Genomic DNA, 16645 nt, shown 5'->3' on the forward strand with positions numbered 1-16645 from the left:
CTGAAGAGCTTTGAAGAAAAATATCAGATGTTAAGTACAGCACTGTTCGATGATGTGGACAAGTGCCAGCATAGCCAGCTAGAGTTTTGTAAAGAATAATATGCCCTTTGAACATCAAACTGATGCATACAAGTTGCTTGCGTTACAAATGTAGTAGAACTGTAGGTCATTTGTAAATCAAACAGATTTTCTACAGATGCTTGCATGGAAAATGTATTTGTGAGCTTTGCTTGTGTTGAAATGCATCAAAAGTGCACCCTGTTAAAAAGAAGAGAAATGTACATTTATTATTGGAGCTGAATTAAATGTATATGTTTTAATAGAGGATACTGGCACAGCAGAGGTTAACTAAGAAAAATAAGGAAAATTTAAATGAGCTGTTAAAACATTAAAAGGCACACCAGAGAGATGAATACGACTGCAGATGCTGGGTCTGGGGGAAGAACCTTTTTCCATTAGCTCAGGGAAAAGAGAGGAGGCCCCAGACACTGCCATAAACATTTGGATGTGCATTGTGGCAGTCTGTGCAAATTCCTGTCTCAGCTTCAAAGGGGAATACTGTGAGAACCTAGAGTCAGGTGACCAGATGAGTTCATTCTGCCAGCCCTCATGAAAATTAAACTTGGATATTACAAAGAGAAGTCTCATAGTATTGAGTATTCTGTTTGGGAAGCCTGACTAGAAAGACCCTCACCTGCAGCATCTTGCCTTGCAGTACTAAGTAACTTAACTAGGGAACACTGATTCTTTTAGATTTAGTCAGGAATATAGTGAAGCTTAGTTTAGATATTGCTTTTCTTTATTTGTATGAGTCTGCCCATCAATGTTCTTTTCAGTATTTCCTATGATCTGAACTCTGTTTTACTGTGCATATATAGCCAGTATTTTCATGCTCTTTTATTGTTATTCAATCTATTTACAACTTTTATTGTGAATGATCCTTGCAGAAAATACTTAACCTTTGAGAGTGCTTATATTTATTTGGTGACACAGTATGGGCCACTCCAGAAGTCCTAGCCATCTTGGTCAACTACTACCATTTGTATTAGTATTAATATTGCACAGTATAATTGGGCTCCTTTTGTTAAGGGTCTTAGAGTAGCTGATTCTGAAGGATCTTGGTGGCAGTGATACCTACCTTATACTCTGGGTAGAAGGGGGCACAGCAGGTACATCTGTGCCAGCCTTTCTCAAGAGTGCGTATGTGAGAAATCAAATCTCCCAGTCTGTGTGTGACCACTACTTGGGGCAGGGACACAAAGCACTGGGTTCGCAGAGAAGGTGTTGGAGGACATGGCTTGGACATGCAGCTAAGGACTTAACCCTACAGCTGTACCAGTGGAGAGTCTTGGAGACAGACAGACGCAGACATCCAGACACCTGGATGAGTGTGTTCTCTGTATGATCTTAAGGGAAATTCTACGTGATGCAGAGAGGTCTGCATATGGATATATTGAGTGTATCCATTTGTATTCCAAGTGCACATCTGCCTCCAGTGTCAGTGTTGAGGATTCATGCTCCTTGACTACTAGCCCAGCTTGGGGACGATGCATATTGGTAGAAATCACATACTGGTAGTAGTGGTGGGCATCACATTTATTTGTTGGCAGTGGTGGGATTACCACACGCTCACACACTGTTGGGCAGTGGTGTGGATACTGAATTCCTGCAGCCTGTAAGCAATGACCACTAAAAGTGTTTGTATTCTCAAGCAGCCACTCAGTAGACATTCAGAGTTTCATATCACAATAGTTTTATTTATTTATTTTTTGTTAGCTTAGTCAGGAAGAGCAGACAAGGATGCCAGCAGAGGATCATGGCAAGCTGACAAGGAACTAGTTGGCTGAGATGTGCTAAGCCAAAGGAATGGGGCATTCCATCCCAACTAAAGGGGAAAGGATTGCAGCCTTAAACACAGTTACAGCACGGACCAGCAACCAGGAGGATAACCAGTCTGTTGATAGGGACTTGCAGCTCTCGGAAACAGGACAGTTCAACTTCTCCTCAGAGAACTTAAAAATCCATCTGGAGTTAGAGAAACTTGAACTGAAGGCCAAACGGTTGTAATTAAAATCAGTAGAGTGAATGCAGCATTTGGAGGCTGAAGAAAGAGAAACAGAGATGTCTGGAAGCTGAGGAAATGACAAGCAGAGGCAACATGAAAATGAAATGATGACCCTTCGTCAAAGTCATGGAGATAATGGGGAAGGGAGCAACCATACTCCAGAAGCAATAAAGGTCAGTAAACATCTTCCTCAGTATCAAAAAGGTGATAATTTTGATAGTTTTATTCATATGTTTGAGAGTATGCAAAAAACAGCATAATGTTGACAGAGGGCTCTGGAACAATTCCTCATCCCGACTCCATGGTAAAGCTGTAACTCTTGTTTCTAAATTGTCTGACATTGTTTAAATTATGAAAAAGAGAAACACTGTTTATTACAATGTTTTATGTTACAGATGCAAGGTAGATGAAAGTGTATGATTATATTGCTGAACTGAGCACTTTTTTCATAGGTGGGCAAATGGGTGTCAGTTCACCACTTTTCAAGGGCTGGAAGACATTTTGGTAAGGGAAAAAGCCCTCAGCACTTTGCCTGAGGACATGAGAATCTGGCTGGCAGACAGGGAATACAACTCTGCAGATGGGTTGGGGAAGAAAGGGGACCTATACCTAAGCAAGCAGAGCATAACTGCACAAGCAAGGGATACCCAGTGCTGCACATGGATACAAGAGAACCCAAGATGGGCAGCCTAAACTTCCCCAACAGAGTCTGCCAGTAGCAAAGGGAAGCCATTAGTTTAGGTACATGGCCAGGATCAATTGTTAAATGTTTTAAATGTAACCATTGGGGCCATGTAGCATATACATGTACACAGAGGCAAGGTGGGGAACAAAAGATGGAGAAGCCAGCAAGTCGGAACAACAGAATGCCAGAGTTAAGTTGTCTGGAGACAACAGGGGTACCAAACCACCAACAGAGTTTATATCTAACCTTGGTAGATGGAAAACAGGCCACTGCCAAGAGAAACACAGCCTCTGACATAACCAGAGTGAAGCCTGCAGTGGCTAAAGAGGAGCAGTTCTTGCTTGGACAGTCCACTCCAGTCAGAGCTTTAGGAGGAACCCCATTCCAATGCCTTTGGCCAGGGTTCACCTTGACTGGGAGGGTGGAAAAGGAAGCAAGCAAGTAGGTCTGTTTGAAGATTTGTCAGGGAATGATTTTGATAATGCAGTACCTTGTGTGCATGCAGTGACACGCAGTTAGACTTGGAGACAGGCCTGTGGGTCTGGTAGCCTGGGGAAGATCCAGGCAGACTGCACACCTGACGCCAGGACTGGTGATGTGGCTAATTCAGGGAGGGAGCTACCCTGTAGTACTGAGACTGAAGGTGAACCACAGTTGCTGGTGGGTACTGATGTTCCCTTGGACAGAGTGAATGCAAAGGCAAAGGTGAGTAGAAGTACCCAGGCTGACAGTGAGGCACCGCGGTCAGAGCATACCAGACTTCCTGTGCAGGAGGGAGCTGGGAGGAGTTACAAAGAGAGAGTTGAGACAGGCTCATCTCTCAAACCCAACATTACAAGGCTTGAGGGAGGTAGCTAGGGAGGCACCTGATCCTCAAGGAGAAGGGGAATCTCTATACTGGGACAAAGGGTTACTGTACAGAGAGTAGAACCTTGAGGGAGAGGGAGGGTGAGAGGTGAGGTAATACAACAATTGGTAGTGCCCACAGCCTACCATCTGGCACTTCTAGACACAGCCCATGACACTGCCTTTGCAGGTCATATGGGCATAAAATAGGTTCATAGGTTAGTACTAGGCTAATTGCCCTCATCAGCCATTTTAAGCCTAGCCAATTACCCAATGTCAGAATCAAACCCTGCACCTTGCGTCTCTAAGGTAAACACCTTAACCATTCTACCAACCTCCCACCCCATGTACCAAGAGGCATATTATGCAGAACCTTTACTGGCCTGGGATTGCCAGGGATTTAACAGGGTAATGCTGGACCTGTGAGCAGTGCCAAAAAGTAGCCAAGGCAGAAGACAAGGTCAAAGCTCCTTTGCTGCCTTTGCCTGTGATAGACGAGCCATTTCAGAGGGTAAGGGTAGCTATGTGCATCGTGGGACCTCTGAGTACCCCAAGTTCCACAGGGAAGAAGTACAGCCTAGTGGTAGTAGATTATGCTACTAGATACCCTGAGATGGTGGGTCTGTCCTCCATCAAGGCAGAGAAGGTGGGCAAATGCTTTGCTAGAGATTTTCAGCAGGGTAGGCTTCCCAAGAGAAATACTGACTAACAGAGGTGCTAATTTCACGTCAGATCTGTTGGCTTGTCTGTGGGAGCACTATGGAGTGAAGCACCTAATAACCACCCCCAGACTAATGGTCTTGTGGAGAGGTTATATTCTACCCTAAAGACTATGCTATAGGCATTTGCAGACAATTTGAAGAGGGAGTGGGACAAATATTTTCCCCATCTGTTTGCTTACACAGAGAGGTGCCTTATGAATCCACAGGTTTTTCAGCCTTTGAGTTGCTGTATGGGCACAGGGAAAGGGGGCCTTTAGATATGATTTGTGATGAGTGGGATGGTGAGTGTGAATCCCACAAGGAGTCTGTTGTGGCATATATCCTAAACCTCAGGACGAGGCTTATGGAGCTTATGGGCTTGCCCCATGCGAACATGTCTGGAGCCCAACGGCAGAAACAGGTCTAGCATGACAGGACTGCTCGAGCCACAGAGTATGTTGTGGGGCAGCGGGTGATGGTTCTCATTCCTGTCAGACACAATAAACTGCAGGAAACTTGGGAGGGACCCTTCAAAGTGGTAAGAAAGGTCAGTAATGTTAACTACATGGTAGAATGGTTAGGTAGAAGGCAACGGCACAAACTGTACCTCGTTAACATAACAAAGCCTTACCATGATAGAGAAGCCCTTGTGCTGAGTATTTGCAGTAGATGGCAGGGGTAGTCTGAGAGGGATCTAGTGACTGATCTCAGTGAAGCTCAGACTGACACCTCAGTGGAAGGGGTAGCAATGTCCCAGCAGCTATCCTCTACCCAGGTTCAAGGGATCAGAGCTGTGTCACAGGGGTTGGGGGACATGTTCACTGGGAAACCAGAGTACACCCACAAGGTGCAGCACTATGTGGATAAAGGGTCCCAAAGACCTATAAAGCAGATCCCTTACAGGGTGCCTGAGCGAGTCAGACAGACTCTGAGGGAGAAGATACAGGAGATGTTGGAACTGTGAGTAATCCAGGAGTCCACCAGTCCCTGGGCCTCCCCAGTGGTGCTGGTACCAAAGACGGATGGCAGCACCAGGTTGTGTGTGGACTACACAAACCTAAATAGTCACACAGAGTCAGATGCTTACCTCATGCTTAGGACAGATGAAGCCCTAGAGCAGCTGGGTGGGGCTAAGTATCTGACCACTACTGATCTTACCAAGGGCTACTGGCAGGTGCCCTCGACTCCCAACACTAGAGAGAAAGGTCAGCCTTTTTGACTCCTTTCAGCTTGTATGTATGAGTTCACGAAGATGCCTTTTGGGATGAAAAATGTCCCAGCGACTTTCCACAGGCTGGTAGATCGTATCCTAGCAGGAGCAGAGGATTATGCCCTTGCTTACCTGGTTGATATTGCCATCTACAGCCATTCCTGGCAAGATCACCTTCAGCATGTCAGGGAGGTGCTGGGCAGACTGCAGAGGGCAGAGTTGACCATTAAGCCCGGTAATTGTTGGATGGGAATGGTAGAGGTCTCCTACCTGGGACATCGAGTGGGGAGTGGTAAGATAAGGTCAGAACCTGCCAAAGTGGAAGCCATTCAGTCATGGTGTGCTCCTGTTACCAAAAAGTAGGTGAGGGCATTCTTGGGGACAGTGGGGTACTACAGAAAGTTTGTACACAGTTATAGTAGCATAGCTGTTCCCCTCACAGACCTGACAAGGAAAAATAGGCCAGATAAGGTACTGTGGACCCCAGCATGTGAGCAGGCATTCCAGAAGCTTAAAGGAGCTTTGGGAGGATCCCCTGTGTTAGCCAGTCCAGATTACAGCAAATAATTTGCTGTGCAGGTGGATGCTTCAAAGCACGGGGTGGGGACTGTACTTGGCCAGGTTTCCTCAGAGGAAGAGGAGCACCCAGTGGTATATCTCAGCCATAGACTCCAACCCAGGGAGGAATGTTAAGCAGCTGTAGAAAAGGAATGTCTAGCCATAGTATGGGCAATGCAGAAACTAACTTCAGCCTTATCTGTACGGAATGAGATTCACTGTTGATACAGACCACAATCCCTTAACATGGCTGCACAGAGCCAGTCAGCAAAATGCCAAGTTATTGAAGTGGAGCTTAGGATTGCAGACATATGACATGACCATACAACACCGTAGTGGGGCCAGCAATACCAACGCAGATGGGTACTCAAGACAGGGAAGTGGGTTAACACATTCCCAGATAGGCTTATTTCTCTCAAGCCACGTTCTTCAAGGGTCGCTTGAAAAACTAGCTTGATTCTTCAGAGGGGATAGCTGATATGGGCAAGTGCCAGCATGCCCACCTGGAGTTTTGTAAAGAATGATATGTCCTTTAAATATCAAACTGATTTATACAAGATGCTTGTGTTACAAATGTATCAGTACTGTATGTAATGTGTAAATCAAACCGATATTGGACAGATGCTTGTGCAGAAAATAATTTTTTGTGAGCTTTGCTTGTGCTGAAATGCACTAACGGTACATCCTGCTGAAATGAAGAGAAATGTACATGTATTACTGGAGCTGAATTAAATGTATACATTTTAAAAGGGGATAATGGCACAGCAGATGTTAACTTTAAGAAAAATAAGGGAAATGTAAATGAGCTGTTAAAACACTAAAACTCAGCCCACAGTGCTGAATTGAACCAGAGACGCTGGGTCTGGGGGAAGAGCTTTTTTCTATTAGCTCGCTGAAAGGAGGGGAGGCCCCAGGAACTACCATAAACATATGGATGTATATTGTGGCCATCTGTGCAAATTCCTGTCTCAGCTTCAAAGGGGAATACAGTGAAAACCCAGAGTCAGGTGACCAGATGAGTTCATTCTGCCATCCCTCTTGGAAATTATATTTTAGATATTACAAAGAGAAATCTCAGAGTACTGAGTATTCTGTTTGGTAGACCTGACTAGAAAGACCCTCAACCACAGCATCTTGCCTTGCAATACTAAGTAAAACCGGAACAAAGAAAGAAAACGAGCAGGCAATGGAGTATCCAACTGTTTATTGAACGTAAGCGCTTTCACTGAACCAAATACTTCCAAATACTTCAGCTTCTTCAGACAAGTAAAAACTTTGCACTTCCCAGTTTAAAAATCCTTACACAAACCTGCTTTTGCAATACTAAGTAACTTAACTAGGGAACAGTAATTCTTTTAGATTTAGTCAGGAATATAGTGAAACTTAGTTTAGATATTGTTTTTCTTTGTCTGAGTCTACCCATCAATGTTCTTTTCAATACTTCCTATGATCTGAACTCTGTGGTTTACTGTAAATATATAGTCAGTATTTTCATGATCTTTTATTATTATTAAATCTATTTACAACTTTTATTGTGGTTGATCCTTGTAGAAAGTACTTAACCTTTGAGAGTGCTTATATTTATTTGGGGACACTGTGTGGGCCACTCCAGAAAGCATAGCCATCTTGGGTCAACTACTACCATTTGTATTAGTATTAATATTGCACAGTGTATTTGGACACCCTTTGTTAAGAGCATTATATTAGTTGAATGTGAAGCTTCTGGTGGCAGTGATAACTACCTTATACTCTGGGTAGATGGGGTACAGCAGGTACATCTGTGCCATCCTTCACAGGTGTGTGTGTGAAAATTCAAATCTCTCAGTGTGTGTGTCAACTGCTTGGCCATGGACAAGAAGCACTGGGTTCACAAAGAGGGTGCTGGAATACTTGGCTTGGACGCTCGCCTGAAGACCTAACCCTACAGCTGTACCAGTGGGGAGTCGTATTGGAGATCTGGAGCGAGACAGATATGGAGACATCCAGACCCCGGATGCTCTTAAGGGAAACTGTACTTGATGCAGAGAGGTCTGCATCTGGAAATACTGAATATATCCATTTGTATTCCAAGTGCACATACCTCTCCAGTGTCACTGGTGAGGATTCAGGCTCTTAGATTATTGGCCCAGCATTGGGACAACATATATTGGTAGCAGTGGTGGGCATCATCCAAGGCACTATGCTAAAGAAATTACTCCAACATTCAAGTGTGATGTGAAGTACTTGAGGTGGCATGAAGAACAGAGGAAAGCTACTAGCAAAGATGACTATATTGGAGCTTCAAGCACATTCAACATTCAAAGGAATGCTGGCTTGTAGGCATCACTGGTTTGCCATAGGAAATGAGGAAGAGCTGGTGAAATCTGTGGCTGGGAATGAAGTCCAATAAGGCAGACAAAACCAAAATGTTATTTGTTGCTACATTGACCCTCCAAGCTAAATATAGTCTTTGTTAAGGTTAACAGCAACAGGAAAAATGTCTTCCAAGATAAGAACTTCATTTCTGCCAAGATCCCTGGCTTAAAAGAAACAGTAAATGTTTCTAATATAAAATAAATAACTCAATGAGAAATGGCTCTATAACAGGAGAACTAATATGAAAAAAGTGCCACCAAGAAAAAGATGCATACCTTAAAGGCAGCGACAAGAGCCCTGTCCAGTATGAAATTTAGAACGTGCAGACAAATGCCTTAGAGGAATGAGGAGGGTCTGTGTCAAACATGTCACAGAAATGCTTTAAAACTATTTAAAACAAAGACCAAAAAGGAGTCCAAATTATGTGCACTGGTTCAAAACAAAAATCTTTCTGTGAAGATGAAATAATCAGCACCACTCTGCCAGAAATGTTTAGAGTAACAAAACCATCAGCTGGAAAGCATTGTGATCTAGATGAGTCTTCCTGAAGAATGGGTCAACAGTCTTTATTAAGGAGACAGTTTAGGAGGAAAGTGTAGACGGTAAGGCTGTACCAGCAAAAACCTACTCTACCTAGGCAGACTTTGAAAGTGTGGTCCTTAGCAATGATTACCTCAACATGAGGACATGGGACCCAACAGAATGACCCCCAGAGTCAGGCCTGTCAGGCTCAGGCTCCAACCAATCAATGGTAGGATATGCAGCACCTACACTCTGGAAAACGTCCAGCTAGGGCTACAGCCAGAAGTATGCATACTGAGTTTTACCGTCTAGTTTGTCATTCCTTTAACAAATGTTTCCATTCTGTAACTACTACTTCGGTTGGACTTTTCTGCATATCTTACATTTTGTTGCAATTTTTTTTTTACATTATGCAACAGAAAAGGGGACCCAGTGACTGTGTGCCACTTCATCTACCTGCCAAAGAAATAAAAAAAGAAGTTATGTACTCACCATAATGCTCCATGTTTGTTGTCCATGATCTCACCTTCATTCTTGCTGGTTGGGTTTGGAACCGAGCATCGGTTCCGACTCGGCTGCATACTAAAGCTCGAGAGCTTTCACTGGCTTGAGGCTACAACCTATTCCAAGATGTCTAGCGATGTTCCCCAGATCTCGTTTGAGAAACTAATCACTAGTACATGCTAACCCATAGCATGGCGATAACATGTGCACTGCCCAAAAATGAAAACGCATGAGGGGAATCAGACCATTAATTGTCAACTTGTAGTTTCCTCTTGATCCTCCAGGAAGGGGGAAGGAAGGATGGGATGCAAGAATGAAGGCGAGATCGTGGACAACAAACATGGAATGTTATGGTGAGTACATAACTTCTTTATGTTACGTTGTCTTATCTCGCCTTCATTCTTGCTGGTTGGGACAGCGTCCCCAGCACCTTCTTTCTTGGGTGGCTCAAGTGAATATGCTCTTCAGAACAGTGGAACAAAAGGATGCCCTGCTCCAGGAGGCCACATCTACTCTGTATTGAGTGATAAAAGTATGAGGGTTGACCCATGTAGCAGCAGCACATATTTAATCCAAGGGGAGTCTAGCTTGAAAAGCAGTGGAAGTGGACACAGCTCTAGCTGAATGTCCCTTGATTTTCCCTGGCAGCAGTTTATTCTGAGAGTTGTAGACATAAGTGATGGTATCTATAAGCCATTTAGATAAGGTGACTTTTGAAACTGGAGTACTTATTTCCTATTTTCTGAGAATGAAACAAAGAGCTGATCAGATTTTCTAAAGTCTTTGGTCCTATGTAAGTAAAAGCTTAGCTGTCTATGTACATCCAATTGGTGAAGCTTGTATTCTGCCTTGTTGTGATGATTAGGCAAGAATACAGGTAACTCAACAGACTGATTCAAATTGGCATCAGAACAGACTTTTGGCAGAAAGGAAGGATTTGTTCCGAGGGAAACTCTGTCTTTGTGGAAAATCAGATAGGGAGGACGGATAGACAAAGCTTGCAGTTCTGAAACGCTCCTAGCGGAGTTAACGGCAATTAAGAAAATTATTTTCCAAGATAAGAACTTCAGTGAACAAGAGGAGGCTGGTTCAAATGGGGGAAAAGTTAAGGATGATAATACCAAATTTAGGTCCCACAGAGGTGGTGTTTCTCTTATTGGGGGGGGGGGGGGGTCTTAAAAGGAATATGCCCCAGAGAAAGGCTTTGCATAATCTATGGGACATTACATTAGATCCCATGTCTCCCACATGGTAATTAGATATGGCAGCTAGTTGTACTTGTATAGTGGCTGCCACTGCACCTTGATTAAAAATTTCTGTCAAGAATTCCAGGATTGCAGATATAGGGGCTGTAAAGGCATCTATGTGGTTATTGTCAGCCCAACAAGAAAAGCTCCTCCACTTGCTTGCATAAAGTTTCCTAGTTGTAGCCTCGTGTGACGAAACCAGAATGTGTCGTATTGCCGGGGATAGTTCTGGAAGCCTGGCTAAGACTGGAAGAGGAGTAACCAAGCTGTCAGCATGAGGCTTTGAAGAGAGGGGTGAAGTGTTCCTGATTAATGAGTCAGAAGATCCAGCACTGGGTCCAGGATCCAAGGCTCCTCCTGTAGATTGGGCCAAAGAAAGGAGAACCATATCTGATGTGGCCTGTAAGGAGCAATGAGAATTATCCTGCGACTCAATGACCTGGCTTTCTGGACAACCTTGGGGATCAATGGAAAAGGGTTAAAGGAGTATAGAATTCCCGGGAGCCAATCATGACTAAGTGCATCCCTTGGGGACTCTCCCGCAGGGGGAATTAGGGCAAAGTAGCTGCTGCATTTAGAGTTTATGAACATGGCAAAAAGATCGCAGCAGGCTGACCCCACTTGCGAAAAATTTGGTTCGCAATTTCCTGATTCAGGAACCACTTGCGAGGCATAAGAATTGCTCTGCTCAATCTGTCTGCTATCACGTTGGATTTCCCCAGGATGTGCATTGCAGTCAGAAAACGCTGAGACAGAATTGCCCATTGCCATAATCAGCCTCTCGACATAGGAGATAGGATCTGGTTCCCCCTTGTTTGTTGAAGTACCAAACCACTGCAATAGTACCTCTATTGGAAGAGTTCTGGAATGCTTGCAACGCCAGAAGCACCGCCCTCATCTCTAGGACAATGATGTGCAAGTGGTACTCGTGTTCTTGCCAAATCCCTTGGACAGTCTGTCCCAGATAATGCCCCCCCCCAATCTGGGAAGCATCTGTGGTCATTGTAGCTACAGGTTGGGGGAGAACAAATGGTCTGCCTATCATTACCTGAGTAGACTGAAGCCACCAAGGTAAGTCCCTCTTGCAGGTGTTCATGATGAGAATCTTGTGCGACATGGGCAACTCTTGCACAGACCACTGAGCGAAAAGTAGCCACTGTAATATTCTCGTGTAGATGTGCCAGTGGAACTAACGTTATTGCAGCTGCCATTGAACCCAGAACCTTGAGGACAAATTTTGCTTGCACTTTGTTCTTCCTGAGCAATATTAACACTTGATGGCGTAGTGTTTGAACTCTTTGTGAGGCAGTTTTGCCACCATGTCTTTTGTGTTCAAGTCTTCCCCTACAAAGGTAACATGCTGTGATGGCAACAAGGCAGATTTTTCTAAATTTATAGTAATGCCCAGTTCTGAGCAGAGATGAATGGTGGTGTCTCTTTGTCCTGGTTAGTAGATGATCGGTAGTAGCTGTCAGGAGCCAGTCGTCTAAGTATGGAAACATCCGGAATCCTAGACGCCTCAAGTGAGCCGTAACTACTGCCATGCAGTTGGTAAGCACACTGGGGGCTGTAGTGAGACCAAAGAGCAGAGTTCTGAATTGGTAAAAACTGCCTCCCAGCCAGAAACAGAAATATCTCATGGATCACCTGTCCATCTTGATATGGTAGTATGCATCCTGAAAATCTATGGAGCATATCCAGTTGTCTTGTCCCAAAAAAGAAAGTATAGACTGCAGTGTTACCATCCGGAACTTAGTCTTCCTTACCGACTTGTTTAGTCTGCTAATATTCAAAATTGGTCTCCAATCCCCTGTCTTTTCTGGAACTAAAAAGACCCTTGAGTAAATTCCAGACCCGATCTGGTCTGCAGGGACTTTCTCGGGTGACTTTTTTCTAGCAACCTGTGAATTTCTAGGGTTGCCTGATCCCTTTGACAGGGTGGTATTTCTGGAATAGACTTTGATGGAAGGGGTGGGCGAAAGAAAGGAATGTTGTATCCCCTGGATATGATGGACTGTACCCATTTGTCGTGAGTCAAGTCTAGCCAGGCTTTTGGGTACAGTGATAATCTTCCCCTGAATGCCTCCAGAGGTGGACAGAGGGGCCTCCTTTCAGGAGCGTGGAAGGGTCGACCTGAGAATGTATCTCTGTCACCCTGGTTCTGCGGAGCCCCTCTGCAGTGAGGACAGAATCTTTCATTGTTATTTCCCCCTCTGCTCCTAGGGGAAAATTCACCACGAGTGTCCGGCGAGGCTCCTTTGATTTTCAGAACCACATTTTCCCACCTTTCTGACCTTTGGGATAAGGCCTAGTATGGGCGGAAAAACGTACTCCTACGGCGGACAGAGTCTTGCCATCCTGCTCGCTCCTGGTAACAGTCTTTCACTTTTGGCTCGAACAAGGATGACCCATCAAATGGGGCATCAATAAAGGAAGACTTGAAGGGTTCAGCAAACTCACAAAGATGCATCCAGGAATGTCTCCTCAGAGCTATTCCTGTGACTGCTGCCCTACTCACTCCATCGGCTGCGTAAGAAATGAGGCGCATGGGGGACTTAGTAATGTAAGTTAAGGTCGCAAGCTGAGAGTTTACCTTGTCAGATACTCCCTGGGCTGTAGCACCTTTTAGGATCTCCTATACTCCCTGGGCTGTAGCACCTTGTAGGATCTCCTAGCTCCTTGAGGAGATCCCTCTGAAGATGAGTGAAATGAGATAAGTAGTTCAGCGACCGAAGGGTAAAGGTCGCTGATGAGGACATATGCTTCCCATACCTGTCCATCATTCAAGACTCCTTATTCGGTGGATGGACAGATGCAGAAGTCTCAGCTAATGCCTTCTTGGTGGCGGCTGCCACCACCATAGCATCTACTGGGACACCTTTTGTCAAAAACTGTCCTCTGGACCTGTGAAAAATTTGTTAGGTCTCCTTGGAACAGGCTACACCGTCTCTGGAGAGCCCCAGGCCTTTCGACTGACTACCCCCAGGAGCTGGTTGAAAGGCGGAGACACCCAAGAGGTGGAGGGTCAAGATCTGAATGCCTCCAGGTATACCGACTCATCTTAAGATGGGAAAGGGTTTTCCAGCCACCTCTCTGTTTCAGGATCTCTAAAATGTCTGAAAAGGAGACATCTTCAAAGGGTGACCATGGGGACCCTTCTGAATCCTCTAAGTCTGTGTGTTTCCTCTTGCACGTTTTCTTCCGAGGGACCTCCTCGGGGGGATGCTCTGGGGTGCTTTCGGAAGAGATGGTATCACCCAATGGGGGTTCCTGGGGCACTGGTTCTCTACACTGGGGTTGAGGAGTGGTGCAGAAGTTAACACTGAACCCTGGGGGGGGGGGTAGCTGGAGCTGAGAGTGGAGTAGACTCAGAGAAAAACACACTCCTCATCACCTCGAAGGCACCACGATCCTGGGCCGAGAGAGACTCCTACTCCGCGGAGCCAGGAGATCTCCCCCACACCAAGGAGGATGGCTCTGAGGCCAATGTGGGAGCCGAACTGACCTGGAGTGGGAGAGTCGGATCTGACAAGGGTCAGGTTTGACTCCCCCCCCCCCCAGAACAGACGAGGGGGGTCCTGGCCCCCAAACCCTTCCATGGACCACAACCATGGAAATGGTTGGAGTCGAGATCGGCCTCGAAACTCCGGGAATGGCTTTTGGGGCTGAAGGTTCCACCACTATGACTTCCAGGCACGCTGGCTCTGAACTCGGCTGAGTCGGAGGGGGAACCGAAGGTAAGGAAGATACTGGAGTTGGCTTCACGACCATTTGGGCTGGGCTGGATAGAATTTTGGCCAAGACAGATGTACGAAGCAACTTTCTAACCACCCGCTCCACATCATCATCAAAGAGGCTCCTGGATGATTTAGAGGAATGGGAAGACTTGTGGCTACCTGCCACCGATTGCAGCAAAGGAGATTGCGGCACCGAACAAATGGAGTCCAGGGACAGTGACCAGCTCCTTTTTTGACTGCTCAACAGTTCCAAAACTACCCTTGGAACAGACGTAGCTTTTTCCTTCTCGGAACCGACAGACTTTGGCTCCAAAGAACTCGATTTTTCAAGTCTCTTCGATGGTTCAGAAACCGGAGCTGAAGAAGTTGTGGATGATTTGTCTGCAGCTTTGGAGGCCTGAGTCCCTTCAAGAGTCAAATCAAAGAGCCCTTTCAACAAACCCCTAAGAATGAACTTATTCTTCCACTCCTGCAGGACCCTTGAGCTAAAGGCACGACAGATCGAACAGGCACCTAAGCAGTACACACAACTGGTGTGAACGTCAGTAAGGGACATCTTTTGTGAGCACAAGTCACACTTTTTAAATCCGAACTGTTTAGTCTTCTTTGATATCCTGACTATAACAGATTAAGACATAATTAGCAGTTAAATTTAACAGTAGTAGAGTCACTCAAAAGCAGTAAAGTAACTAGCTTATCACAAAGTACTATCAATATAACTAGCAAATTAACAAATGCTATCGCTAACAATAAACTTTTTTTTTTTTGTTAGAAGAAGAAAAATTAGAGGAGGGTCTCTAACTTAAACTATGCACTCCTCCAACTGAGGAGACGCCGCTAACTTAAACGGCAAAAAGAGAGGAAAGGGGGGAAGCCCTCTAACTAAAACGAGCAAAAGAGAGAAAGGAAAGGAATCCTCTAACTTAAACAGATTCCGAGACAGTGCTAGACAGCAGCCCTGACAGACAGCACGACGGCCAAGATAAAGTCAAAAAATGAAAATTGAAAGGACTTTTCTAGACAAAGCGATTACTCAAGACAAAGTAATATTAAGCAGATATCCTGAGGTAAACCTTTGCTAATAAGATAACTAGAACAATAAAAAAAAAAAGGAGTTCACTTAGCCTTAGCCAGCGAAAAACAATCCCAAAGCTGCAAGGGGCAAACAAGATCTGGGGAACAGCTGCTAGGCATCTTGAGATAATGTAGCCTCGAGCCAGTGAAAGCTCTCAAGCTTTAGTATACGGCTGAGTCAGAACCGATGCTCAGTTCCGAACCAAACTAGCAAGAATGAAGGCGAGATAGGACAACATAACATCACAATGTACATACCTCTGTCAAGCTTTTATCAGGTAACTGAACATTTAATAACTGCACATTATACTCCATTTTTCCTAACTGTTTGTAGACCTATTAATTGTCTTGTTATTCTACGCATTTCAAGTTTTGTTAGTTGTACAAGGAGTCATACTGCCTAGCTGTTTATTATTTACTTAATTTTTTATTCCAAAACTACTATGTGCATTTTGTTGGGGTAAAAAAGGGGCCCAAGTAGTCCATGTCATCTACCTGACAAAGAAAGACTGATTAAAAATCCCTCAGACATGTACAATACATAAAAAGAAATACAAACATGATGAAAGTTTTTTAAACAAATGTATAACAAAGTAAAACGTTATACTTAGCAAAACAGAATTTAAATATTCACTCTTTTGCTGTTTCTAGAGTACACGTATATTACATCACAAATCACTATTCAGGTTATGAAAAAAAAGCAGTGTCATTAACAGCGCATTTTACCACAGTGGATGAAGCACACACAACATCCTTTCGCATTTTCTCTTTTTCGGCTATACACAGCTGCAGTCTACCCACTTCATCTTTGTAATGAACCAAGAGGCCTTCATTACTTGCACCCAGTTTCTTCAGTGTCTGAATCTCAGACACTAGCTGTGTATTCTCAATTTCAGTTTGCTTCAAGTGAATCTGCAGAAGGTGATAAGAATTTAAATCAATTGCCATCATGCAAAATAATCAATGCAAAAAAAACAGTCTAGCTACCACGGCAACAATGGAATGAAATTACCTCACCATTTCCCAAATGTCATGCTCTAAAGAAAATGTAGTCTCTCTTTTGCCACATGCAGTCATGGTAACAGACATCTACTTCATACTGTCTTATAGACTTACATTAAGGCTAACATCAGTACTCTTA

The 16645-nt window shown here is 44.5% G+C and overlaps 1 protein-coding gene across 1 annotated transcript in view; it reads right to left on the reverse strand.

The window, feature by feature from the left end:
• The window catches only part of TAX1BP1 (Tax1 binding protein 1), a 1493491-nt gene that overhangs the window by 841804 nt on the left and 635042 nt on the right, over nt 1-16645 (reverse strand). Inside the window, exon 8 of the mRNA XM_044066810.1 lies at nt 16231-16416. Coding sequence (XP_043922745.1) covers nt 16231-16416 — 186 coding nt within the window. The remainder of the gene's footprint in view (nt 1-16230; nt 16417-16645) is intronic.

This window comes from Protopterus annectens, chromosome 3.part1 (genome assembly GCF_019279795.1).
Source record: "Protopterus annectens isolate FY-2018-M chromosome 3.part1, PAN1.0, whole genome shotgun sequence".
Lineage (NCBI taxonomy): Eukaryota > Metazoa > Chordata > Ceratodontiformes > Protopteridae > Protopterus > Protopterus annectens.